General features: G+C 40.1%; 1 protein-coding gene across 4 annotated transcripts in view; it reads left to right on the top strand.

Moving 5' to 3' along the window:
* KANSL1L (KAT8 regulatory NSL complex subunit 1 like) overlaps positions 1–27,461 on the top strand; it is a 151,139-nt gene that overhangs the window by 92,093 nt on the left and 31,585 nt on the right. For all 4 annotated transcript variants that reach the window (XM_034955052.4, XM_034955051.4, XM_034955054.3 and 1 more), the window contains exon 6: positions 3,707–3,911. In XM_034955052.4, coding sequence (XP_034810943.3) covers positions 3,707–3,911 — 205 coding nt within the window. The remainder of the gene's footprint in view (positions 1–3,706; positions 3,912–27,461) is intronic.

Below are 27,461 nucleotides of genomic sequence, written 5' to 3'. Positions count from 1 at the left end.
CCAGGGCCAGCTAATTTTTGTATTTTTAGTAGAGACGGGGTTTAATTATGTTGGCCAGGCTGGTCTCGAACTCCTGACCTCAAGTGATCCGCCCGCCTTGGCCTCCCAAAGTGCTGGAATTACAGGTGTGAGCCACTGCTCCCAGCCGATAATTATATTTTGATAATTATTCTACAACAATATTTGATGGTGGCCTGTTGCATCCTCAGTTTCTAGGGTTTCATAGATACACTTTAATCTCAGTGGGAACACTAAGCTTTATCATTTATTGAAATATTCTTTTTCTTCTGGACCTTCTCCTCTTCTTATTATGACTTTAAAAAAAATTTTAAGGACTGTCATTTAGGCAGGAGTTGTGGTGCACACCTGTAGTCCTAGCTACTCAGAAAGCTGAGGCAGGAGGATCCCTTGAGCCCAGGAGTTTGAGGCTGCAGTGAGCTACAATTGTACTACTGCCTTCCAGCCTGGACAACAGAAGGAAACCCTGTCTGTAAAAAAGAAAGAAAGAAAGAAAGATTTTTAAAAAGAGATAAACCTTATTTTTTTTTAAAAGAATGTCGTGTGATGATGGTTTCTTATATTGATTTATTAATGATATCCTTGTCTTACAGATATCATTAGGTTCCTATTTTAGTCAATACTTAATTACCTGAATCATCATCTCCTGGGGAAAAAGCATTAGATTACAGAGGCACAGGATCAGGCTTGTGTTGTCTTCCTCAAAATTTTCTCAGGATTTTCCTCATGTTTTGCTTTCAATGAGGTTAATTGATTGGGCCGTCTCATTATTGTTAATGTGTGAAATAAGTGAATTTATCAGTGGTTTACAATAACCATTTACAATAACCTTCATCCATTATTTATGGAAATGATTTTGTACATTAGCTTTGATGAGAATATGCAGTTTGCACATTGATTAGTAGTGAAATAAACATATTTCACATCTTTAAATTTCCATGTATTCATTTATTTGAGGATAGATGTTGATGATACTTTGCAAGAATTCTTATTAATTAGAAAGTGTTAGAATCTAAGGATAATTTGCCTGCAGATGGGAACATAAGAAAAGAAATAAAACTGAACTTTTTTTCCTCTGGTAATATGTTAGCCCCCTTAGAAATTTAAAAATTGTATACTGTAATGCACCACATAATGATGTTTCTAGTCAACGAAGGACCACATATACAACAGTGGTCCCATAAGATTATAATGAAGCTGAAAAATTTCTATTATCTAGTGACATTGTAACTATGATAATGTTGTAGAGCAATGCATTACTTTTTCTATGTTTAGATAAACTAATACTTACCATGTCTATCATGTTACAGTTGCCTACAGCATTCAGTATGGTAACATGTTTTACAGGTTTGTAGCCTAGGAGCAAGAGGCTATACCATATAGCCTAGGTGTGTAATAGGCTTTACCATCTAGGTTTGTGTAAGTACACTCAATGGTGTTCACACAAATAAAAAATCACCTAACGATGCATTTCTCAGAAGGTATCCCCATTGTTAAGTGACACATGACTGTATAACATTTAGTGACACAAAGATAAGCTTTCCAATTATCTTTAAGCCAGCCTATGAGCCTCTAGCCAGTTCAGAAGTTGTGTCCTTTCATTTCATAAGATGAGGGCTCATCTTCTTTGGGCGAAGCCTTCCATGGGGAGGGGAAAGCTAACATCTCATTAACAACTGGAGTTGTAAATAGTGGTAAAAGTTAGTTAAGTAGGTCTCAGGCTCTGGAATAAGCTTTTAATTTTCCCTAGACACGTCCTTGAGCAATGTCTTTTAAGAGCCAGTGTAAGTTCTGCCTAAATGTGCTTCTGACTTGCTGGACAAAGAACCTCTTTTGGTGCTGGATCTACTCCTAACTTCCTGGATCCTACATCTCCTGACTTAACTGCCTCTAATGCCAGCTACCTACTGAAACCTGTCTTCTTCTTGACCTCGACTCACTTCTATGCTAGCCACTTAGCCTGTTCAGTGCCTAACTTCATATTGGCTCTCCTGTATGCCTTCTGCTCCCCCTTGATATGACAGAAAATAAAATCTAGCTGTGAGATTGGACCTGTTAATTTGAGAGAAGCATTATACCCTAAATCTTTCCTAGCCATCAACATGATGAAAGATTTTTAGAACCTTTTATTTACCGAGACTTAAAGCATTCTTGCTAGAGCTCTCTGGAGACTTAATATTTTAAAAGTGAGGTAGTTGTCATCAACTCCTTTTTTCTATATTGGTCTGGCCAGTAGTGCATAATCAATTATGTATTTGTTGAATGTATGATAGTCACCAAATGCCATATTTAATTATTCTATTTAGTTTTACCAACACAAGCCATTCAGACACCTTTATTTCTGGTTTCTTATTACTATGTAAAGCATTCTTGAATTATTTACTTTATCCACAAGCTAATATAATATTTTATAGTAGCCATAAATATGATTCAAAAACAATACTGCTATAGAAAAACCATATTTTATATTTACTGGTAAACACCAATTCTACTTGAACCAAATAGCATATTTAGAACTTATATATTGAACAGCAGTATCACATAATAGCAGATTCATTTGTTAATATTAGAATACTAAATTGACTAGCTTTTGTCTACATAACTAAGGTTAAAATTGGTACCTTGTAGGGCCTGAAAAGCTTAATTATTGTATATATAATATGATAGTATAAATGAAGTTAAATTTATGTGGCAACGAGGGTTATCATCCTCCTGATGTTCTGATATTGTAAAATATTTGAAATATTTAAATATAATTTTTAAAAAATAATATAAAGAATAAATATAAAATTATGCTCTTTTCATGTGTAGCTTAGGTGATCTATTTCATTTATTTTATAGTTGTTGTTTCTGCAACATTGGAAATTTTTTAAAAATCCTAAAATGTAGTAGGGTTACAGCTCTGTTTCAAAATTCACTGAAATGTTATTAATATGTAGTGCTTATATAAGAGCAACTAATAGCCAGGTGCAGTGGCTCATGCCTGTAATCCCAGCACTTTGGGAGGCCAAGATGGGCGGATCACCTGAGGTCAGGAGTTCAAGACCAGCCTGGCCAACATGGTGAAACCCCATCTCTACTAAAATATGAAAACTAGCAGGTAGCAGGCATGATGGCAGGTGCCTATAATCTTAGATACTTGGGAAGCTGAGACAGGAGAATCACTTGAAACCAGGAGACGATGGTTGCAGTGAACCGAGATCGCACCACTGCACTCCAGCCTGGGCAGCTGAGTGAGACTCCATCTCAAAAAAAAAAAAACAAAAAAAAAAAACAAAAAAAAACAGAAACTAATAATGGAGTGATGACTTTAGTTCTTTTAAAAACCTGTAATCTATGTATTTTCATCATACACAAAAAGAATTTTGTGTAAATAGTTAAAATACTGTAATTGACATGAATTATTGTTTTACAATGAGCAATTACATTACACTAGTAAACTCATGAGCATTTTCTAACTTATGGTATATTTGTTTTGCAGGAGAAAATAGATGTAAAGATGGTTTTCACAACTTGAATATGTAATTTCCCGTTAATACAAAATATTTTACCAATTGTTACCACAAAATTGGTTAAAATTAATACTTTTCTGTCATAATAGATCAAGGCAATTTACATTTAGTTTTCTTTGTCTTTTTTGTTTGTTTTGTTTCCCTTCCCACCCCCTAATTATTTCATGGCATTTCAGTGCATCAGAGAATTTAGATGAGCTGTCTTCCTCCAGTAGCTGGTTACTTAACCAGAAGCACAGTAAGAAAAAGAGAAAAGACAGGACAAGATTGAAATCTTCATCCTTGACTTTCATGAGTACATCAGCCCGAACAAGGCCACTTCAGAGTTTCCACAAACGAAAACTGTACAGATTGAGCCCTACTTTTTATTGGACTCCACAGGTAAGGCTGCCTTTGGGAAGAAAACATGATCAAAGATTCACCATCAGCATATTTCATGCATGAGAAGATGTAGATTGTTATTTAGAATAACACTTATTTTGAATAATTACATGTAGAAAACTTACAAATATAGTTTAAAAATGATATAGTAGATATTAATAATACTAAAGTGGGCTTTAGTAATTTTTTAAACATTGCAAGCAGTGTACTCTGAAACTTCTCACATCCCCAGTTTTTTTAAAGATCTATTATGCCTAAACTAATTTGAGAGAAAATGAAATTTCAAGATGATTTTTAAAATGTACTGTCAAAGATAAGAGGGTAAACACAAATGTACTACATATTTGTCTCATAAATATTTGCTCAGAAGAAGAAAATCTGCACAGCTGTCAGTTATTTTGGAAGAAGTAACGTTGCTTTCCTTTTTAGGTTTGATATTTATTAATCTTGTTGAGTGCTCCTTTTCCTTCTTCTAGAACATAAGCAATACAGTTTTAGATGCTCATGCTTACAATTTTTACAAATTAAGTATACTTCATTAGAAACATTCATTTTGTAAAACATATTTTTCATGTGTGAACAAAATAATGGGTATACTTCCTTTAGTGTACTTCTAAACCAGCTGTGATGAAAAGCAAAATAAGTTATCTCTAGTTCTTGCTGGATATGCTTCCCCCTGACAATTAACGTTAGATTTCTTAATATATCAAAGGAAAGAAATTATTGATACTACTATTTAATATTGTTTCTGATTATCATTACGTTATCTATTTAAATATGTTTATTAAAATAAAGATGCTTTATTAGGAAACAATTTTAAGCTCTTTTATCAGGGTCCAGTTATAAATAGGAATGTGGATTCTGACAAATTAGCTTTCATTGAAAGACTTTTCCTGCCCGGCGCGGTGGCTTATGCCTGTAATCCCAGTATTTTGGGAGGCCAAGGCAGAGGGATCACTTGAGGTCAAGAGTTCGAGACTGGCCTGGCCAACATGGCGAAACCCCATCTCTACTAAAAATACAAAAATTAGCCCAGCATGAAAAATACAAAAATTTGCCCAGCGTGGTGGCGGTGCCTGTAATCCCATCCACTAGGGAGGCTGAGGCAGTAAATCTGATTCCAAAGCCCATGTTCTTTTTATAAACATTTATAGCAACAAAAATAAACCAAACCTTTTGTGAGCCGGAAGTCAGTAAAGACAGTATATTTCAGGGTTTGTAAGGTTAGAGGTATTAGGAAATATATAGAAAAGATGGGTTTTGAAAGACAAGCAGAGTTTTGAAGGTTATGGTGAAGAGAAAGAAAGGATTTTAAGTGAATAATTGGAACAAAGATGAAAAAAGTGATGGAGAATAGCAAATTCTGTTACCCTCAGCTTATCTCCCATATTGTCAGCCCAATAATTATTTACCTTTCTAAACTTAATTTAAATGTCATTTCTCTCAGGAAGCCTTCCTTGACATGCCCAGAATGGCATATATATTGTTATAGCACCCTGTTTTAACCTTGCTGAGCTGGAATTTATTATACTATTTTATAATCATTTCTTTTCCGACTTTTCAGAAAAAAGTATGTTATGTTTTCAGAGAATAGGGGCTGTATCTTTTTATTTCCAGATCTGCAGGGCCTTGAAGAGTACCTGTCTGATAGAATGTGCTCAATAAATAATTGTTTAATGTGTTAAAGAATTAACCAAGTGGAACATAGGAAAATATTTAAAAGGCAATAGAGAATTGGAACTCTGTGTGTGTGTGTGTGTGTGTGTGTGTGTGTGTGTGTGTGTTTGTGTGTTTCCTAGATTTGCCTACTGCAGTGGTCTAGAATAGTGATATTCCATATCCCATAGAACTTTCTTTTTTTTCTTTATGGAAAGTCTTGAGAACCATAGAACTTTCTGTAATGATTCAAATGCTCTATAAATCTATACTGTCCAATATGGTAGCTCCTAGACACATGTAGCTATTGAGCACATGAAACATGGCTTATGTAATTGAGGAACTGAGTTTTTTTTTTCTTTTCCATTTTTTTTTTTAGACATCTCGCTATATTGCCCAAGCTGGTCTTGAACTCCTGGGCTCAAGTGATCCTCCTGCCTTAGCCTTCCAAAGTGCTGGGATTACAGGTGTGAGCTACTGTGCCCATCCTGAATATTTAATTTATTTTGTTTTTATTTTAATTTAAGTAGCCACACATGGGTAATTGCTACCAAATTGGACAGCACAGATGTAGACTCAGACTTATCCTGATAAGTAATCAGTATGTCTGGAACTCATATTTTGTTTTCTAATACCATTTCCTACTAAAAGGAATCGGGGATTTCTGGAGAAATGGCTGGTCTCCAGGGCTGGGGAAGAAAAGGTATGATTATCCTGGAACATCGTAATGTTAACAGAAAGCAAGGAAGTGTTTAAAAAAATGATAAAGACATGTTGAAAGAACACAGAAGCTAGCTTGAAGACGCCCCTACTGGCCAAATCTAGGACTATTTGGCATCAAAATAAATAAGGACAATATTGAACCGTTGAAAAAATAGGAACTCATGAATCCATACTGATGATAGATAAATTGGTGAGAAGGAAAACTTTTCCATATGCTAGGATGCTGATTAATAAATGTGGAATAAACAGTCAAATTAGAGAATCATTTTGCAATCATCATAGTAAAGATTGATTGGACAAGAATCATTAATGGGTATAACTCTGGGGTCAGGATTGAGGAGAGGTTTGATGAGGAACAAGATTTGCATGATCTTAAAGCAGGGGTCCCCAGTCCCCTGGTCACAGACCAGTACTGGTCCGTGGCATGTTAGAAATAGGTCACACAGCAGGAGGTGAGCAGCAGCTGAGCGAGCATTACCGCCTGAGCTCTGCCTCCTGTCAGATCAGTGGCGGGAACTCACGGGAACTCAAACCCTATTGTGAACTGTGCATCTGAGGTATGTAGGTTGTGTGCTCCTTATGAGAATCTAAAGCCTGATGATTTGAAGTGGAACAGTTTCATCCTGAAACCATCTCCCCATCTCCTACACCCCCAATCTCCTGTCTGTGGAAAAATTGCTTTACATGAAACTGGTCCCTGTTGCCAAAAAAGTTGGGGACTGCTGTCTTAAAGTGCCTCCTGCCAGTTGCCAGGGGGCATATAGTAACTATATATACAGAAACAAACAATACTTTGCCTGAGTGATCAAAACTACTGTCACCTGTGAGGGAGGATAACACTGTGTAGTATTCTGACTAGAAATGTATAACCTGAATTTAATCATGAGTAAATATCAGACAAAGCCAAAATCAGACATACAGTATTAAAAAACAACTGGCCAGGATTCTTTTAAAAATGTCAATGTCATGAAAGCCAAGAAAGGCTAAGGACTTGTTTTAGATTGAAAGAGACACTAAAAAGATACATGACAACTAAATGAATATATGATCTAGAGCAGAATTCTTTTCAAGGGAAAAAAATTATTGGGACAATTGAGGAAACTAGACTATTGATGGTAGATTAGACAAAATATTTTATTAATGTTGAATTCCCTGAATATTATTGTTTTTGCAGTTATGTAAGAAAATATCCTTATTCTATGAAATACACATTGAAATATTAAGGGTAAAATGGCTAAGGCATCCATTGTATATAATAAATAAACTTCCCTTCTGGAATGGTACCAGCCATGTGCAACCAAAAAGAGAGGGGAGTGAAATATTTAAAATATTGAAAAGCAAAAACAAACGCTGTAGTGGGCAGAATTGTGTCTCCCCCCCACCACCCTGAAAGATATGTCTATGTCCTAACTCCTGGTTCCTAGGAATGTAACTGTTATGGGTTGAACTGTGTCCCTAAGAACTCTTATATTGAAGTTCTAACAGCTAGCACCTTAGAATATGACCTAATTTGGAAATTGGGTCATTAAAGATGCAATTAGTTAAGATGAAGTAATCAGGGTGGGCCCTAATCCAATATGACTGATGTCCTTATAAAAAGGGGTAACTTTGGTCGGGCATGGCAGCTCATGCCTGTAATCCCAACACTTTGGGAGGCCGAGGGGGGTGGATCACCTGAGGTCAGGAGTTTGAGACCAGCCTGGCCAACATGGCAAAATCCCGTCTCTACTAAAAAATACAAAAATTAGCCAGGCATCATGGTTTGTGCCTGTAGTCCCAGCTACTTAGGAGGCTGAAGCATGAGAATCGCTTGAACCTGAGACGCGGAGGTTGCAGCGAGCTGAGATCATGCCACTGCACTCCAGCCTGGGTGACAGAGTGAGACTCTGTCTCTAAATAAATAATTAAAAAAATAAAAATGAAAAGGGGGAATTTAGACACAGATGCATGCATACAGGATGAATGCCACATAAACATGAAAGTTGAGGTCAGAATGACACTTCTACAAGCCAAGGAACACCAAAGATTGGTGTTACTCTGTTGCCCAGGCTGGAGTGCACTGGCACAATCTCAGCTCACTGCAACCTCCGCCTCCCAGGTTCAAGCAATTTTCCTGCCTCAGCCTCCCAGGTAGCTGGGATTACAGGTGCCCGCCACCACCCCCGGCTAATTTTTGTATTTTTAGTAGAGATGAGGTTTCACCATGTTGGCCAGGCTGGTCTCAAAACTTCTGACCTCGTGATCCACCCGCCTCAGCCTCCCAAAGTGCTGGGATTACAGGCGTGAGCCACTGCACCCGGCTACATATGTTTTATTTTAAAAATTTTTCATTGTGGTAAAATACATATTACATATACATATAACAGAGCAAACACCAGAAGATAGAGGATAGGCCTAGCAGAGTCTTCCTCTTAGTCCTTAAAAGAAACCAATCCTGCTGACATCTTGATTTGACTTCCAGCCTCCAGAACTGTTATTTCAGCCACTCAGTTGTGGCATTTTGTTATGACACACCTAGCAAACTAATACAGTGGACATTTTTGTTAGTAAGGTCTTTGTAGTTGCAATTAAGGATCTTGAAATGAGATCATTTTGAATTTAGAATGGGTCCTAAATCCAGTGATTGGCGTCCTTATAAGAGAAAGGAGAGGGCTGGGCGCAGTGGCTCACCCCTGTAATCCCAGCACTTTGGGAGGCCGAGGCGGGCGGATCACGAGGTCAGGAGATCTAGACCATCCTGGCTAACACGGTGAAACCCCATCTCTACTAAAAAATACAAAAAATTAGCTGGGCGTTGTGGCGGGCGCCTGTAGTCCCAGCTACAGGCTGAGGCAGGAGAATGGCATGAACCCGGGAGGCGGGGCTTGCAGTGAGCGGAGATCGCGCCACTGCACTCCAGCCTGGGTGACAGATTGAGACTCCATCTCAAAAAAAAAAAAAGAACGGAGAAAGAGATTTGAGACACAGAGAAGGCTATATGAAGATGAAGGCAGAGATTTGAGTTATGCTTCCACAAGTTAAAGAATGTCAGGGGCCAAGCAGGCACAGTGGCTCACGCCTGTAATCTCAGCACTTTGGGAGGCTGAGGAAGGCGGATCATTTGAGGTCAGGAGTTCCAAACCAGCCTGACCAACATGGTGAAACCCTGTCTCTACTAAAAATACAAAAGTTAGCCGGGTGTGGTGGCAGGTGCCTGTAATCCCAGCTACTCGGGAGGCTGAGACAGGAGAATTGCTTGAACCCGGAAAGCAGAGGTTACCGTGAGCAGAGATCCTACCACTGCACTCCAGCCTGGGTGACAGAGTGAGACTCTGTCTCAAAAAAAAAAAAAAAAACAATGTCAGGGGCAATAAATAAATAAGTCAAAATCAAGGTGTTGGCAGAAAAAGTAAAATTTAAATTTAATTTAATTTTAAAAAAAGAATGCCAGGAGCCACAGAAACTGAATGAGTCAAGGAAGGATTCTCCCCTAGAGCCATCAGAGGGAGTGTAGCCCTGCCAAGACATCAATTTCAGACTTGTCCTTCACAATTATGAGAGAATTAATTTCTGTTGCTTTAAATCACTCACCTTATGGTAATTTATTATGGCAGTCCTAGGAAACTTATACAGTTTGGTGCCAGGAAGTAAGGTGCTGATGTAACAAATACTTAATGGTGGAAGTGGCTTTGGAACTGGGTAATGAGCAAAGGCTGGAAGAATTTTAAGGTCCATGATAGGGAAAAGCCTAGGTTTTGTGAGAGCTCAGAAGGAAATGAGGAAAATGAAAGACAAAGCTGCTGTTATCTTAGAGAATATATATATCATCATGAACAGAATTTGCTAGAAACATGAATGTTAAAGGTGCCTTCGGTGAAGTTTCAGAAGGAAATGGGGGACACGTTATTAGAAACTGGAGGGAAGGCTATCCTTGTTATAAAGTGGCAGAAAACTTGGCTGAATTATATTCTACTGTGAGGTGGAAAATAGAACTTTTAAGCAATGAACTTGGATATTTAGCTGAGGAAATTTCCAAGTAAAGTGTAGGATTTGTTATCTGGTTTCTCCTTGCTTCTTAGAGTAGAATATGAGAGGAAAGAGATAAAGTGAGTAAGGAGCTGTTAGGTTAAAAGCAACCAGAGCTTTGATGATTTGGAAAATTCTCAGGCTATTACAAAAAGTGATATAGCTTGCTCTGGGGATTACCCAGAGCAGAGACAAACTTTTGCTGAGAAGGTTAGGTATGTAACTCATGGATCCAATCAATCATCTAAGCAGAAGCCAGGAACAGAGATAAGGTTATCCAGAAAGAATTTTGAGAGAACATTCCTGTCTTAATGACATGGATTCCCTTGACATATGTGAGAATCCCACAAAGATTTTGAGAATTTTATACCTGAAGCAACACTACCAGCTTAAACCAAAAGGGGCAAAGACGAGACAAAATGAAAAAGGTTGTCAGACCCCCAAAATTTTACAGGCAGGAAATGCACTGATAGAACAACTCAGTTGCAAACACTTATTACCCGCCAATAAAAAGGAAGGTAAATCAGACCTAAATGTGACAGGAAAACAATAAACTTCTAGAAGAAAACACAGGAGAATGTCTTCATGTCCTCGGGGTGGCTGACTTCTTAAACAGGATACAAATATCACTAATCAGAAAATATTGCTAATTTGGGCTTTGTTAATTATGAACTAATTTTCATCAAAGACAGCATTAAGACAATAGAGTACACACTGACTGAAGAGATTTGCATTCTCTGTGTGTGTGGGTGTGTATATATTCAACAAAGATTTTATATCCTGAATATATGTATATATTTTTAAATGGCTAAAAAAACAAGAAAAAAGAGATAACCTAATTAAAAATAGGCATAAATACAGTTACATACTTTAAAATAGTAAAGTGGTAACTTTTGTTATATATATTTTACCACAATAAAAAATTTTTTAAATAAAAAATATGCAGCCGGGTGCGGTGGCTCACGCCTGTAATCCCAGCACTTTGGGAGTCTGAGGCGGATGGATCACGAGGTCAGGAGTTTGAGACCAGCCTGGCCAACATGGTGAAACCTCATCTCTACTAAACCTCATCTCTACTAAAAATACAAAATTAGCCGGGTGTGGTGGCAGGCGCCTGTAATCCCAGCTACTTCGGAGGCTGAGGCAGGAAAATTGCTTGAACCCGGGAGGCGGAGGTTGCAGTGAGCTGAGATTGTGCCAGTGCACTCCAGCCTGGGCAACAGAGCAAGACTCCATCTCTAAATAAATAAATAAAAATAAAATAAAATAAAAATATGCATAAGACTTGAACAGATCTTTTGTAAAAGAGGATATCCAAATGGCCAATAAACATATGAAAATGTGTTTAAAATCATTGCTTATCAAGGAAATGCAATTAATACTACATCAATTTTTTTTTTTTTTTTTTTTTTTTTTGGAGACAGGGTCTCACTCTGTCACTCAGGCTTGAGTGCAGTGCAGTGAAGTGATCTCAGCTCACTGCAGCCTCAACCTCCAGGGCTCAAGCTCTCAAACAATACCCCCACCTCAGCCTCCGGAGTAGCTGAGATGACTGGCACATGTCCCCATGCCTGGCCAATTTTTCCTTTATATTTTTTGCAGAGATGGGGTTTCGTCATATTGCCCAGGCTGGTCTCAAACTTCTGAGCTCAAGTATCTGCCCACCTTGGCCTCTCAAAGTGCTGGGATTACAGGCGTGTACCACTGCACCCAGACTAACATACATCTATTCTTATAATCCAGCAATTCCACTCTTAGGAACTCATCCAGGAATAATGAATACATATACACACAAAGGCTCTCCGGAGAAAGAGAGCAATAGAATATATATAGATATATAAGAGAAGATTTATTATGGGAATTGGCTCACATGATTGATTATGGAGACCAAGAAGTTTCATAATATGCTGTCTGCCAGCTGGAGAACTAGGAAATCCAGTGGTGTAATTCAGTCCAAGGCTGGAGCCCTAGAACCAGGGGGAGGAGGATGCCTGGTATTAAGTCCTGGAGTCTAAAGGCCAGAGATCCAGGAGCACTGATGTCTCACTGAAGGCCAGAGAAGATGAATGTCCCAGCTTAAGAAGAAAGGGAATTTGCCCTTCCTCTGCCTTTTTGTTTTATTCGTGCTATCATCAGATTAGGTGAGGGTGATCTTCTCTACTCAGTCAACTGATTCAAATGTTAATCTGTTTTGAAAACACCCTCACAGACACACCTAGAAATAATGTTTTACCAGCTTTCTGGGCATCCATTCACCTAGTCAACCTGACACATAAAATTAACCATCACAGGGCTCATAACAGCTTTACACATTAAAGCCCCAAATACAAAGTAATCTAAATGCCACCAGCAATAAAAAGGATGGACTACTGATGAAACAACAAAGATGTATCTCCCAGACAATATGTTGAGTGAAAGAAGTGAGAACAGGCCTGGTGTGGTGGCCGATGCCTGTAATCCCAACACTTTGGGAAGGCTGATGGGGGAGGATCACTTGAGCCCAGGAGTTCAAGACCACCCTAGGCAACAAAGTGACACCCTGTAGGTTTTTGAGTTGGAAATGTGTCATACCCTTGGTGGTGGTTACCAGGGCATATACCTATGTAAAAATTCATTATGCTGTATATCTTTGCCATAGAAGTGGGCATGTGCCCCATGCTGCACATTCAGAGTAGCCTATCCCCGTTGTTTTGGCCATCTATTGTTGCATGACAGACTATCCCCAAACATAGTGATTTAAAACCATTTTCTATTATCTTTCATGATTCTGTGGATTACCTAAGTAGTTATTCTTCAGCCTTGCCTAAGGTCTCTCCTACAGTTGTAGTAAGATTGTGACTGGGGTTAGCCATCTGGATGCTTGGATGGGCTGGAATAGCTGGGCTTCCTTCACTCTCTGTGCCTCCCAAAATGCAAATATAGAAGCTAGTAGTTCTTCTTAAGACTTAATCCTAGAACTAGCACAGTGTTTTTCTGTTTAATTTATTAAAGTGATACAGTGTAGGATTTAATTTAGGAGGGACTATACAAGGGCAAGAATACTGGGAGTCATGGTTCATTGGGGCTGTAATTGAAAACTACTACAGTCCATCCTCTGGTTCCCTCTTTCATATGTAAAAACCATTTAACACCTTCCTTACCCCTGATGTCTCAACCCATTATGGCATTAGGCTCAGGCTTGAAGTCTTGGAACTCATCATCAAGAATCATGTCCATGGCTGAGTGCAGTGGCTCAAATGCCTGTTATCCCAGCACTTTGGGAGACTGAGGCAGGTGGATCACCTCAGGTCAGGAGTTCAAGACCAGCCTGGCCAACATGGTGAAACCCCTACTCTTCTAAAAATACAAATATTAGCCGGGCGTGGTGGTGCGCGTCTGTAATCCCAGCTACTTGGGAGGCTGAGGCAGGAGAATCCCTTGAACCTGGGAGGCGGAGGTTGCAGTGAGCCGAGATCGTGCCACTGCACTGTAGCCTGGATGGCAGAGCAAAACTCTGTATCAAAAAAAAAAAAAAAAAAAAAAAGAATCATGTCCAGGCACCTCAATTGAGAGGTAGACAAACCTTTCCGAGGTGTTAATAAAGGGTCTTACAGTCTCATCCTTAGATCTTGACACTGAGGCCACAGTTTTACTGGCAGTTCCCTGGATTTGATCTTTTACTGATACCATGTCTAACTGTGAGAACCTTTTGGTGTGTGGAGTAGCTGGAAATGAGAAACAGTCTTATTTTTGAACGGGGAAGTACTGGCTCTGTTTTCTCTAACTTCTGCTTGAAAATGTAACAGATTCTTTTTTTTTTTTTTTTTTTGAGACAGAGTCGTGCTCTGTCATCCAGGCTGGAGTACAGTGGTGCGATCTCGGCTCACTGCAACCTCCGCCTCCGAGGTCAAGTGATTTTCCTGCCTCAGCCTCCCCAATAGCTAGGATTACAGGCACCACCACCACACAGGGCTATTTTTGTATTTTTAGTAGAGATGGGGTTTCACCACGTTGGCCATGCTGGTCTCAAACTCCTAACCTCAGGTGATCCACCTACCCAAAGTGCTGAGATTACAGACGTAAGCCATCATGCTTGGCCTAACAGCTTCTTTTTAAGATCATCCTACACCATCCATACTTTATCATAGGCAATTAAATGAAACCATTTGGCCCTTTGCACATTCTGCCTAGAAACCTTAGCTAGCTCTATGAGTTTGTAATGTACTCCTTCTATACTCCACTTTTTTGTAAGGAAGTGTTACACTAATTTTTTTTCCTGTGTTTTTTGTTTTTTTTTTTTTTTTTTGGTGGGGGAGGGATGAGGTCACACTGTGTCACCCAGCCTGGAGTGTGGTGGTACGATCATAGCTCACTGCAGCCTTGACCTCCCAGTCTCAAGCAGTCCTCCCACCTCAGCCTCCCAAGTAGCTGGTTCAAGCATGTACTGCCACACCCAGGTAATTTTTAATTTTTTGTAGAGACAGGGTCTTTCTATGTTGCCTAGGCTTGTCTTGAACTCCTGGGCTCAAAAAATGATCCTCCTGCATTAGCCTTCCAAAGTGTTAGGATTACAGGTATGAGCCACTGCCCTGGCCTAATTTTTCTACTAGAGCAGTAAGATGGAAGAGGTAGAGGTAAACTGATAGGAATAATTATTTAGAATAATTATTTGCAGAGGTTATGATTCCTTTGCTAGACAGGATTAATAAAAAGCATAGATTGTTATGCATTTTTACTTGACTTTGCTCATTTTACAACACTAATGATAATGTCAAATAATAATAGCTAATATTTATTAAGCAATTATGTGTCAGGCATCATTTTAATTTCTGTATTAGTCCATATTCATGCTGCTGATAAAGACATACCTGAAACTGGGTAATTTATACAGGAAAAAGGATTTAATGGACTTACAGTTCTACATGGCTGGGGATACCTTGCAATCATGGTGGAAGGCAAGGAGGAGCAAGTCATGTCTTAACGTAGACGGCAGTAGGCAAAGAGAGAGAACTTGTGCAGGGGAACTCCTCTTTTTAAAACCATCAGATCTTGTGAGACTTATTCACTATCACAAGAACAGCAAGACTTGGCCCCGTGATTCAATTACCTCCCACCGATCCCTCCCACAACATGTGGGAATTCAAGATGAGATTTGAGTGAGGACACAGCCAAACCATATCATTCCACCCCAACCCCTCCCAAATCTCATGTCCTCACATTTCAAAACCAATCATGCCTTCCCAGCAGTCCCCCAAAGTCTTAACTCATTTCAGCATCAACTCAGAAGTCCACAGTCCAAAGTCTCATTCGAAATAAGGCAATTCCCTTTCGCCTATGAGCCTGTAAAATCAAAAGCAGGTTGGTTACTTCATAGATACAATGAGGGTACAGTCATTGGGTAAATATGGCCATTCCAAATGGGAAAAATTGGCCAAAAAAAAGGGGGCTACAGGCCCCATACAAATCCAAAATCCAGCAGGGCAGTCAAATATTAAAGCTCCAGAATGATCTCTTTGACTCTATGTCTCACACCCAGGTCACACTGATGCAAGAGGTGGGCTCCCATGGCCTTGGGCTCCTGTGGCTTTGCAGAGTATAGCCCCCTTCCTGGCTGCTTTCACAGTCTGGCGTCTAGTGTCTGCAGCTTTTCCAGGCACACAGTGCAAGCTATCTGCAGATCTACCATTCTGGAGTCTGAAGGACAATGGCCCTCTTCTCACAGCTCCACTAGGTGGTGCCCCAGTAGGGGCTGTTTGTGGGGGCTCTGACCCCACATTTCCCTTCTGCACTCCCCTAGCAGAGGTTCTCCATGAGCACTCTACCCCTGCAGCAAATTTCTGCCTGGACATCCAGGCGTTTCCATACATCTTCTGAAATCTAGACAGAGGTCCCAAACCTCTTGACTTCTATGCACTTGCAGGCTCAACACCACGTGGAAACTGCCAAGGTTTGGGGCTTGCACCCTCTGAAGCCACAGCCTGAGCTCTACATTGACCCTTTTCAGCCATGACTGGAGCAGCTGGGACACAGGGCACCAAGTTCCTAGGCTGCACACAGCACAGCGACCCTGGGCCCAGCCCACAAAATCACTTTTTCTTCCTAGGCCTCTGGGCCTGTGATGGGAGGGGCTGCTATGAAGACCTCTGACATGCAGTGGAGACATTTTCTCCATTGTCTTGGGGATTAACATTTGGCCTCTCATTACTTATGCAACTTTCTGCAGCCAGCTTGAATTTCTCCTCAGAAAATAGGATTTTTCTATTGTATTGTCAGGCTGCAACGTTTCCAAATTTTATGCTGTTTCCCTTTTAAAACTGAACACCTTTAACAGCACCCAAGCCACCTCTTGAATACTTTGCTGCTTAGAAATGTCTTCCACCAGATACCCTAAATCATCTCTCTCAAGTTCAAAGTTCTACAGATCTCTAGGGCAGGGACAAAATGCCACCAGTCTCTTTGCTAAAACATAATGAGTCACCTTTGCTCCAGTTCCCAACAAGTTCCTTATCTCCATCTGAGACTACCTCAGCCTGGATTTCATTGTCCATATCATGATCAGTATTTTGGTCAAAGCCATCCAACAAATCTCTGGGGAGTTCCAAACTTTCCCACACTTTTCTGTTTTCTGAACCTTCCAAGCTGTTCCAACCTCCCAGTTCCAAAGTCGCTTCCACATTTTTGGGTATCTTCTAAGCAGCGCTCTACTCTATTGATACCAATTTACTGTATTAATCCGTTTTCACACTGCTGATAAAGACATACCCGAGACTGGGAGGAAAAAAGAGATTTAATAGACTACGGTTCCACGTGGCTGGTGATGCCTCACAATCACCGCACAAGGTGAAAGGTGCATCTCACATGGCAGCAGACAAGAGAAGACAGCTTGTACAGGGTATCTTCTCTTTTTAAAACCATCAGATCTCATGAGACTTATTCACTATCACAAGAACAGCACAGGAAAGACCCACCCCCACGATTCGATTACATCTCCCGGTCCCTCCCACAACACATGGGAATTCAAGATGAGATTTGGGTGGGGACACAACTAAACCATATCAACTTCTAAATGCTTTAAATATATTGTTAATTTGATATTCATACCCCATTTTACTTAGAGAAACTGAAGTACAAAGTGGAATGAGAAGATACACATATTTAGCACTATTTAAATGAATATAAATACAAATTTGGTAGTTTTCTCTTAAATGTTAATGCCGAATCTTAACACTACATCTTTCATAAGCTTGATTTCTACATCTGATTTGAATCTTTTATGAGTTTTTCAGACTGTTTCTTTCTATGACTAGCCCATATAAACAATTGTTAAAACTTCACGTAGTTTCTAAGGCTGTTTAAGAATGTTTGGCTTTCTTATTCTAAGAGAATCACTTTATTCATTACTGGTACACTTTAGTTTATGCTTGGAGGATCTATGCTTCTTTGTGCTTGATAATGTTGCTTTATCTACCTAGAATATAGATGTATCTTTAGATCCAGAAAATACACTGGTAGGCATAGCTAGATGTGAAAATGTTTTTCAGAATAATACTCTAGTATAATTCTTAAAATACAAATGTAGCTAATAGCATTCTTTAAAATTTCACTTGCAATTAATAATTTAAAAATGTTTATCTGATCATAATATGCTTCTTCAGCTCCTTCTTGATAGTCTTTATACCCAGTTGCTGTGCAACGTTAGGCCCTATACTATTGATGTCTCAGCCTTAGACAACAGAAGCCACCCTGATTAACTCCTGGCAAAGGAAGTTCTCTTTCCCACTGGGAAAGGTGAACAGAGGCCTCTGGCATCCAAGATTAGAATTCCTAATACACTTTCTATAGAAGCAGGTTGTAGGTAATTGGATATACAAATTGTTTATATAGGAAGCTAATAGTTACAATAATTATATTTTGAGTTAGGGCAGTCTACTTATTGTATTATAAGATTTTAGTTAATAAACCTAATTGTTTGAGTAAGAATAAGTCAAGAAGTGTATTCAATCACTTAGATCAGAGGTTATTTTATATGAAATTAATAAAAGTAGAGATGGTTGGTTGAAGGTAGGGAAAAGCCCAGAGTTTTATTTGGTCATGCTCCCAATCACCCTCCTCCATATTGGGGGTGGGGAGTAGCAGTGGTGACTACTTCTTCTCTATTAATAGTTGCAGCCCTTGAGCAATAATAAATAAATCGATGTGATATAAATATCAGAAACATGAACTGGGCAGAAGTTTTAAATGAATGAAACTTTATTTGCAGGACACTCACTTATCTTGTATTATCCCCATCATGGTGGTTCCCACCCCTCTGGTATCTAGTGATGTTATGTATGCTTCCTGTTTTCTCATGGTATTCTTCAAATTACCCAGCTCTTTTCTTTTCCTCTTCTTATTTCCATACAAATATAACTGGCCTGTTTTGTCACTAGTTGACCTGCTAATCTCTGGTAAGCTGTTTACCAATGATACTGTTACTCTGAAGAACGCTATTTGCATATCAAGACGCTGGTCTTGCAGAAGTAGTAAATTAAATTCAAAATGGTCACATTATTAAGATTATGGAATGTTGGGTGGGAAACTATTTTGAGCAGGATAATTTTTTCATTTTTTATGAATTTTAGCATGTAATCCACAAGCCATTTCATATTTATGAAAACAGCTGTAGTGACCTAACATGTATAAATTGAAGTAACATTAATAATGAATATTATAACCTTTATGAAATAAGGCAGAACTATTCCTATTTTAATTTGTTCATCTGTGATCTTTTATCTGTCTCCTATGGCAGATTTGCAAAAGTAGTGTTTGTAGTCTGTATCATCATTGTTATTTCATAGATTCTCAAATCATAATGCTGAGTGGTTTAATAAAATAATCCAGTGGTACGAATTAAGGTACATATAATAATTTCATTTGAAAGTTTTCATTTCCTTTTTAAAATGTGAATGATTAGGTATGTAAACTTTATGTGAATGCAGGCCACTTTTTTGAACAAATAATAGAAGATTTTAAAGAAAAATAAAGATATCATCTCATAGAAATTTAAATTCTTACTGGAAGCTGGGCATGGTAGCTCACGCCTGTAATCCTAGCACTTTGGGAGGCCGAGGTGGGTGGATCACCTGAGGTCAGGAATTCGAGACCAACCTGGCTAACTTGGTGAAACCCCATTTCTACTAAAAATACAAAAAATTAGCCAGGCGTGGTGACACGTGCCTGTAATCCCAGCTATTCGGGAGGCTGAGGCAGGAGAATCGCTTGAACCCGGGAGGTGGAGGTTGCAGTCAGCTGAGATCATGCCATTGCACTATCTCAAAAAAAAAAAAGTTACTTAAGTAGTATTTTTATGCTGCTGGGAAGCCAACTTTTTCTTCCATGCCACACCTACTGGAGCATCTGCTTTAGACAATGGGAATTATCTTAGTTGAGGATTTTCTTACCTTGCTGTAACAATTCTGTACTCCAGGGACTTCTATAGGTTGACTGGAGAGATAAATTTATAGCATGTATAACATATTCCTGTGAGAAAATATGCTTTATATAATTGCAGATAAATTTGGAAGCTACCAAATTAAAGAGTCTAAAAGTTATTTTTTGTAGGGAAGCAGCACATTTCAGTGGTTTCATACTGGATTGTAATCCTTGTTCTACTTAATAGTGTGCAGTACTGTGCAAATTACTCACTACTTTGTTTTCCTCATCCATAAAAATAGGACTACCATCATATGGCTACATTCAGCTGGAGGGCCAGCTGTGCTGGCGGAAGTGGGACTCACTTGCTCTTCTGGCAGGTGGTGCTGGCTGTTGGTTGGGGCAACTCAGTTCTCATTGTGGCCTCTCATGCTGCATTAGCTAGAATGGCTTCCTTCCATGGCACCTCAGGACAGTGCTCCAATATGACAAGGAGGAAGTTACATGCCTCTTGAAGCCTAGGCTCCAGATCTTTTTTTTTTTTTTTTTTTTGAGGCGGAGTCTCGCTCTGTCACCCAGGCTGGAGTGCAGTGATGTGGTCTCGGGTCACTGCAAGCTCCACCTCCTGGGTATGGGGGAAATTCAGCCAGATATTGGGCAAAATTCACCCCCGATATTTCATGTAGGTTCTTTTCTGTTTTCCCTAAGTGTCAGCCGGTGTGAGAAATAAAGGGAAAGAGTACAAAAGAGAGAAATTTTAAAGCTGGGTGTCCGGGGGAGATACCACATGTTGGCAGGTTCCGTGATATCCCCTGAGCCGTAAAACCAGCAAGGTTTTTTTTTTTTTTTTTTGAGACGGAGTCTCGCTCTGTCTCCCAGGCTGGAGTGCAGTGGCACAATCTCAGCTCACTGCAAATTGCGCCTCCCGGGTTCACACCATTCTCCTGCCTCAACCTCCCGAGTAGCTGGGACTACAGGTGCCCACCACCACGCCCGGCTAATTTTTTAAAAATATTTTTAGTAGAGACGGGGTTTCACCATGTTAGCCAGGATGGTCTCGATCTCCTGACCTCGTAATCCACCTGCCTCAGCCTCCCAAAGTGCTGGGATTACAGGCATGAGCCACTGCGCCTGGCCAAAAGCAGCAAGTTTTTATTAGTGATTTTCAAAAGGAGAGGGGAGTGTACGAATAGGGTGTGGGTCACAGAGATCACATGCTTCACAAGCTAATAAGATATCACAAGGCAAATGGAGGCAGGGCGAGATCACAGGACCACAGGACGGGGTGAAATTAAAATTGCTAATGAAGTTTCGGGCACGCATTGTCATTGATAACATCTTATCAGGAGACAGGGTTTGAGAGCAGACAACCAGTCGGACCAAAATTTATTAGGCGGGAATTTCCTCATCCTAATAAGCCTGGGAGTGCTACGGGAGACTGGGGCTTATTTCATCCCCACAGCTTCGACCATAAAAGTCAGCCGCCCCCTGAAGCGGCCATTTCAGAGGCCTACCCTCAGGGACGCATTCTCTTTCTCAGGGATGTTCCTTGCTGAGAAAAAGAATTCAGCGATATTTCTCCCATTTGCTTTTGAAAGAAGAGAAATAGGGCTCTGTTCCGCCTTGGCTCACTGGCAGTCAGAGTTTAAGGTTATCTCTCTTGTTCCCTGAACATTGCTGTCATCCTGTTCTTTTTTCAAGGTACCCAGATTTCATATTGTTCAAACACACATGCTCTACAAACAATTTGTGCAGTTAACGCAATCATCACAGGGTCCTGAGGCGATGTACATCCTCCTCATCTTACGAAGATGACGGGATTAAGAGATTAAAGTAAAGACAAGCATAGGAAATCACAAGGGTATTGATTGGGGAAGTGATAAGTGGCCATGAAATCTTCACAATTTATGTTCGGAGATTGTGGTAAAGACAGGCGTAAGAAATTATAAAAGTATTAATTTGGGGAACTAATAAATGTCCATGAAATCTTCACAATCCACGTTCTTCTGCCATGGCTTCAGCCGGTCCCTCCATTCAGGGTTCCTGGCTTCCCGCAACACCCGGGTTCATGCCATTTTCCTGCCTCAGCCTCCCGAGTAGCTGGGACTACATGTGCCTGCCACCACGCCCGGCTAATTTTTTGTATTTTTAGTAGAGACGGGGTTTCACCGTGTTACCCAGGACGGTCTCAATCTCCTGACCTCATGATCTGCCTGTCTCAGCCTCCCAAAGTACTGGGATTACAGGCGTGAGCCACAGTGCCCGGCCCTATTGTTTGTTTTTTTGAGAAAGACTCTCACTTTCTCTCCCAGGCTGGAGTGCAGTGTCAACGATCTTGGCTCACTGCAACCTCTGCCTCCAGGGTTCAAGTGATTCTCATGCTTCAGCCTCTTGAGTAGCTGGGATTGCAGGCAGGTGCCACCATGCCCACCTAATTTTTGTATTTTTAGTAGAGATGGGATTTCACCATGTTGGCCAGGCTGGTCTCGAATTCCTGGCCTCAAGGGATCTGCCCACCTTGGCCTCACAAAGTGCTGGGATTACAGGTGTGAAATACCACACCCAGCCCACCAGATCTTAAACAACATAATTTCCACTGCATTCTATAGGACAAAGCAAGTGACTTGGTCAGCCCAAATTCAAAGGGATGGAGAAATAGGGGCATACACACAGGGATGGAATTTACAGCAAAGGGGAAATTTCAGCAAAGGGGCATACACACAGGGATTGAAGAAATTTGTGACCATTGATATTAAACAATCTTTGCCTTGGCGTCTGCTTTGGGACACAGGGACAGCTCTAAATTAAGACATTAGCTGAATCAGCAATGAAGAAAAGAAGAAAAAGGCTACCTTCTAGAGGTGTGTTGATATTAAATAAGAAAATACATTTGAAAGATACTTAACTGAGGCCTGGCATGATGGCTCATGCCTGTAATCCAATCTTTGGGAGGCTAAAGCAGGCAGATCACTTGAGGTCAGGAGTTCGAGAGCAGCCTGGCCAACATGGTGAAACTCTATCTCTACTAAAAACATAAAAATTAGCTGGACATGGTGGTGCATGCCTGTAACCCCAGCTACTTGGGAGGCTGAGGCACAAGAATTGCTTGAACCAGGGAGGCAGAGGCTGCAGTGAACCGAGATCATACCACTGCACTCCAGCCTGGGTGACAGAGCGAGACTCTGTCTCAAAAAAACAAAAGATATTTAGCTCAGTGCCTGGCATATAAATCCTCATCAAATGTGAATGACGTTGATGATGACAATGATTCGGTGATTAGCACAACATCAGGGAATCAGTGATGGTTTTGGTGTGGAGGAGTGAAATGATAAAAGTATTACTTTTGAAAGATTAATTTGGTTCCTTTTACAGTGCAATTTGCAGTGGGGAGAGAATGGAGGAACAGAAATTAGCTAAGAGAGGCTGTGCACGATGGCTAGGCGAAGGTTCCCAAACCTCAGTTCTTGACTTCTACACAGGCTCAACACCACATGCTGAACACCACACGTAAGCTGCCAAGGCTTAGGGCTTGCACCCTCTGAAGTAATGGCCTGAGCTGTACCTTGGCCCCTTTTAGCCATGGCTGGAACTGAAGCAGCTGGGATGCAGGCACCACACCCCAAGGCTGCACAGAGCAGGGGGGCCCTGGGCGCAGCCCACGAATCCATTTTTCCTCCTAAGTCTCCAGGCCTGTGATGGGAGGGGCTGCCATGAATGTTGCTGACATGAGGTGGAAACATTTTCCCCATTGTCTTGGTGATTAACATTCTGCTCCTTGTTACTTATGCAGATTTCTGCAGCAGGCTTGAATTTCTCTCTGGTAAATGGGTTTTTCTTTTCTACTGCATTGTCAGGCTGCAAATTTTGCAAACTTTTATGCTCTGCTTCCTCTTGAATGCTTTGCCACTTAGAAATTTCTTCCACCAGACACTCTAGATCATCTTTCTCAAGTTCAAAGTTCCATAGATCTCTTGGCCAGGGGTAAAATGTTGCCAGTCTCTTTTCTAACACAGGGCAAGAATCACCTTTATTCCAATTGTCAACAAGTTCCTCATCTCCATCTGAGATCACCTCAGCCTGGACTTCATTGTCCATATCTCTATCAGCATTTTCATGAAAGCCATTCAGCAATTCTCTGGGAAGTTCCAAACTTTCCCACATCTACCTGTCTGGTGAGCCTCCAAGCCTCTAGGAAGTTCCAAACTTACCCATATTTTTCTGTTCTCTTCTGGGCCCTCTAAACTGTTTCAGTCTCTTCCTGTTACCCAGTTCCAAAGTCACTTCCACATTTTCCGGTATCCTGATAGCAGCACCTCACTCTTTGCAGTACCAATTTACTGTGTTAGTCCGTTCTCACACTGCTGTAAGGACATATCCAAGACTGGGTCTTTTATAAAGGAAAGAGGTTTGACTCACAGTTCAGCATGGCTGGGGAGGCTTCAGGAAACTTACAATCATGGAAGAAGGGGAAGCAAACATGTACTTCTTCACGTGGCGGCAAGAAGAAATACCAAGCAAAGGGGAAAAAGCCCCTTATAAAACATCTCGTGAGAATTCACAAGAACAACAGCATGGGGGTAACTACCCCTATGATTCAATTACCTCCCACTGGGTCCCTCCCATGACATGTGGGGATTATGGGAACTACAATTCAAGATGAGATTTGGGTGGGGACACAGCCAAACCATATCACTGATACATAGAAACACAACTGATTTTTATATACTACTGATTTTGTACTCTGCAATTTTTCTGAATTCATTTAATAGCTGTAGTAACTTTGTTTGTTCTTTGGGGTTTTCTATATCTAGGAACATGTTGTCTACAAATAGTATTTTCTTTCTTCTTCTTCTTTCTCCTTTTTGTCTTTCCTTTTCCCATTTCCCTTCCTTTCCCCCTTCCCTTCCTTTCCCCTCCTTTTTCCCTTTCCTACCCTTCCTTCTTCCCTTTTTATTTCTTTTTCTTGCCTAATTGCTGTGGCTAGAACTTCTAGTGCAATGTTGAATATCAGTACCAGATCTTGGAGAGCTTTTAGTCTTCATCACTGAGTATGATATAAACTGTGAGTTTTTCATGCCCTTTGTCATGTTGAGGAAGTTCAGTCCACATGTTTGTGAGTATATCTCTTAGAATCCCAGAAGTTGAATTGCTGGGACAAAGAGTTTGTACATTTATAAATTTTAATTTTTTTTGCCAAATTGCCCTCAATAGAATTGAACCAAATTACATTCCCACCAGCAATGCATGAGGCTGCCTGTTTGCCAACATCTTTATAACACAGTAAATTATTAAAATTTTGGGCTTTTTTGCCAATACAATAGGTAAAAAATGGTGTTATAGTCTAGTTACCATTTTTTTTTTTTTTTTTTTTTTGAGATGGAGTCTCGCTCTGTCGCCCAGGCTGGAGTACAGTGGTGTGATCTTGGCTCACTGGAAGCTCCGCCTCCTGAGTTCACGCCATTCTCTTGCCTCAGCCTCCCAAGTAGCTGGGACTACAGGCGCCCGCCACCACGCCCAGCTAATTTTTTGTTTTTTTTTTTTTTTAATTAGAGATGGGGTTTCACCGTGTTAGCCAGGATGGTCTCAATCTCCTGACCTTGTGATCCACTGGCCTCGGCCTCCCAAAGTGCTGGGATTACAGGTGTGAGCCACCATGCCCGGCCGTCTAGTTTCAATTTACATTTATTTTAATATGAGTTAGATCTGGACCATCTTTGCATATGTTTAAGAGCCATTATATTTTCTTTCTGTAAACTGACTGATTATATCCTTTGCCCATTTTTCTGTTGAGGATTTGTTGCCTTTTTCATATTGATTTGTAGGAGCTCTTTATCTATATTAGGAAAATTATATTTTATTACATTTTTTCTGATATATACATATATATTAAGGAAATTTGCCCTTTGTTTTTTATGACTTTTTTTCACAGTTTGTCTTTTCTCTTTAATTAATGTTTTCTTTCTATGCAGAAGTTATTTGTTTTTTAATGTGATTGAATTTATCAACCTTTTTATTATACTTTTTGGGTTTTGAGTCAGAATTTAAAATTTTTCTTGAGTTACAAAATAATTATCTTGTATTTTTTTTCTGTTTGTTTGTGTTGACATGAATCTCGGTTTGTTACCCACGCTAGAGTGCAGTGTTGTGATCTCGGCTCACTGTAGCCTTCGCCTCCCAGGTTCAAGCAATTCTCCTGCCTCAGCCCCTCAAGTAGCTGAGATTACAGGTGCCTGCCACAATGTCTAGCTTATTTTTGTATTTTTAGTAGAGACAAGGTCTCACCATGTTGGCCAGGCTGGTCTCGAACTCCTGATCTCAAATGATCTGGCCACCTCGGCCTCCCAAAGTGTTGTAATTACAGGCATGAGCCACCACATCTGGCCTGTTTGTTTTCACTAGAGATTATTTTATTGCCCAATATTACTTGTTCAGGAGAAGTTTGAAAGGACAAAACAGTCCATTGTAATCCAAATGATACTTCACCTATGACCAAAAAAATGGACCATTATCTTCCCTTCAGGCCTTTAAATAAACTTGAAGTTACCTGATAAAAGCATTATACACATTGCATTTAAATGGCTATAGTTCTTAGTATGCTATCATTCATGCTTCCCTTTCATATTGATGAGCATAAGGTTAGTTAGCATCTGCTTAACATGAATGAGACTTGAGAGATGCAGAATTCCACCAGGTTAAGCCTGCCAAGTTGACAAGTCCAGTTCATATGTGCAAAGCCAATGTATGCAAAATTTATTGTCTTTCCATTTAGGAAGGACTCCTATTGAGGAAATAGAGCCTCATGTACAATAGCAGAGGCATATACAACTATTTAGAATAACCTACTTATTATGTCTTTCCTTCTTTCTTTTCTTCCTTCCCTCCTCCTATCTTCTAGTAAAGAAATATTAAGTACCTACCGTGTGCCACACAGTGCCTAGGCATTGGAGATACTGTGGTGAACATGACAGAAAGGGTTCCTACCTTCATAGAGCTTACATTTAATTGAGAGAAAAAGTGTAAATGTTAACTAATGCTGTGCTTTGGGGGAAAAAATAGAACTAAAATAAGGAGATAGAAAATTCTAGGAAAAAGGAGTTTATTTTAGATAGGAGAGTCAGAAGTCCTTTCTGGAATAACTGACGTTTGATTAGAGACTTGATTGAAGTGAGGAGGGAACAAACCACACAGAGATTTAGAGTTAAAGCATTTCCAGTATTTCTGAGTCATTAAACATATTAAGGAAAAGCCATCAGCAAGAAGGAGAATATAGCTGACCTTGGTAGAAATTAATAATTCAAAGAACAGACAATAACTTCCAGGGCAGCCTGTTGTACTAAAGAAACAATCATGAAACAAACAAAAAAAAAGTGCCTTTAGAAATTTAAAATAAGGCCTAGTGTGGTGGCTCAGGCCTGTAACCCCAGCACTTTGGGAGGCTGAAGTAGGAGGATCTCTTAAGCCCAGGAGTTAAAACCAGCCTAGGCAACATAGTGAGATACTGTCTCTACAGAAAATTTAAAAATGATCCAGGTATGGTGGTATCCACCTCTAGTCCCAGCTACTCTAGAGGATAAGGTGGGAGGATTGCTTGAGCCAGGCAGTAGAGGCTGCAGTGAGTCTTGATAGATCGTGCCACCACTCTCCACCGTGGGTGACAGAGCAATACCTTGTCTCAAAAAAAAAAAAAAAAAAAAAAAGGAAAGAAGAAAGAAAGAAATTTAAAATAAAATAGCTAGAATTAAAATTTTTTAGTATAAGAACTAGAAAATAGAGTCA

Source organism: Pan paniscus, chromosome 13 (assembly GCF_029289425.2).
Source record: "Pan paniscus chromosome 13, NHGRI_mPanPan1-v2.0_pri, whole genome shotgun sequence".
Classification (NCBI taxonomy): Eukaryota; Metazoa; Chordata; class Mammalia; order Primates; family Hominidae; genus Pan; species Pan paniscus.
This window is presented reverse-complemented; position numbering and strand designations above follow the sequence as displayed.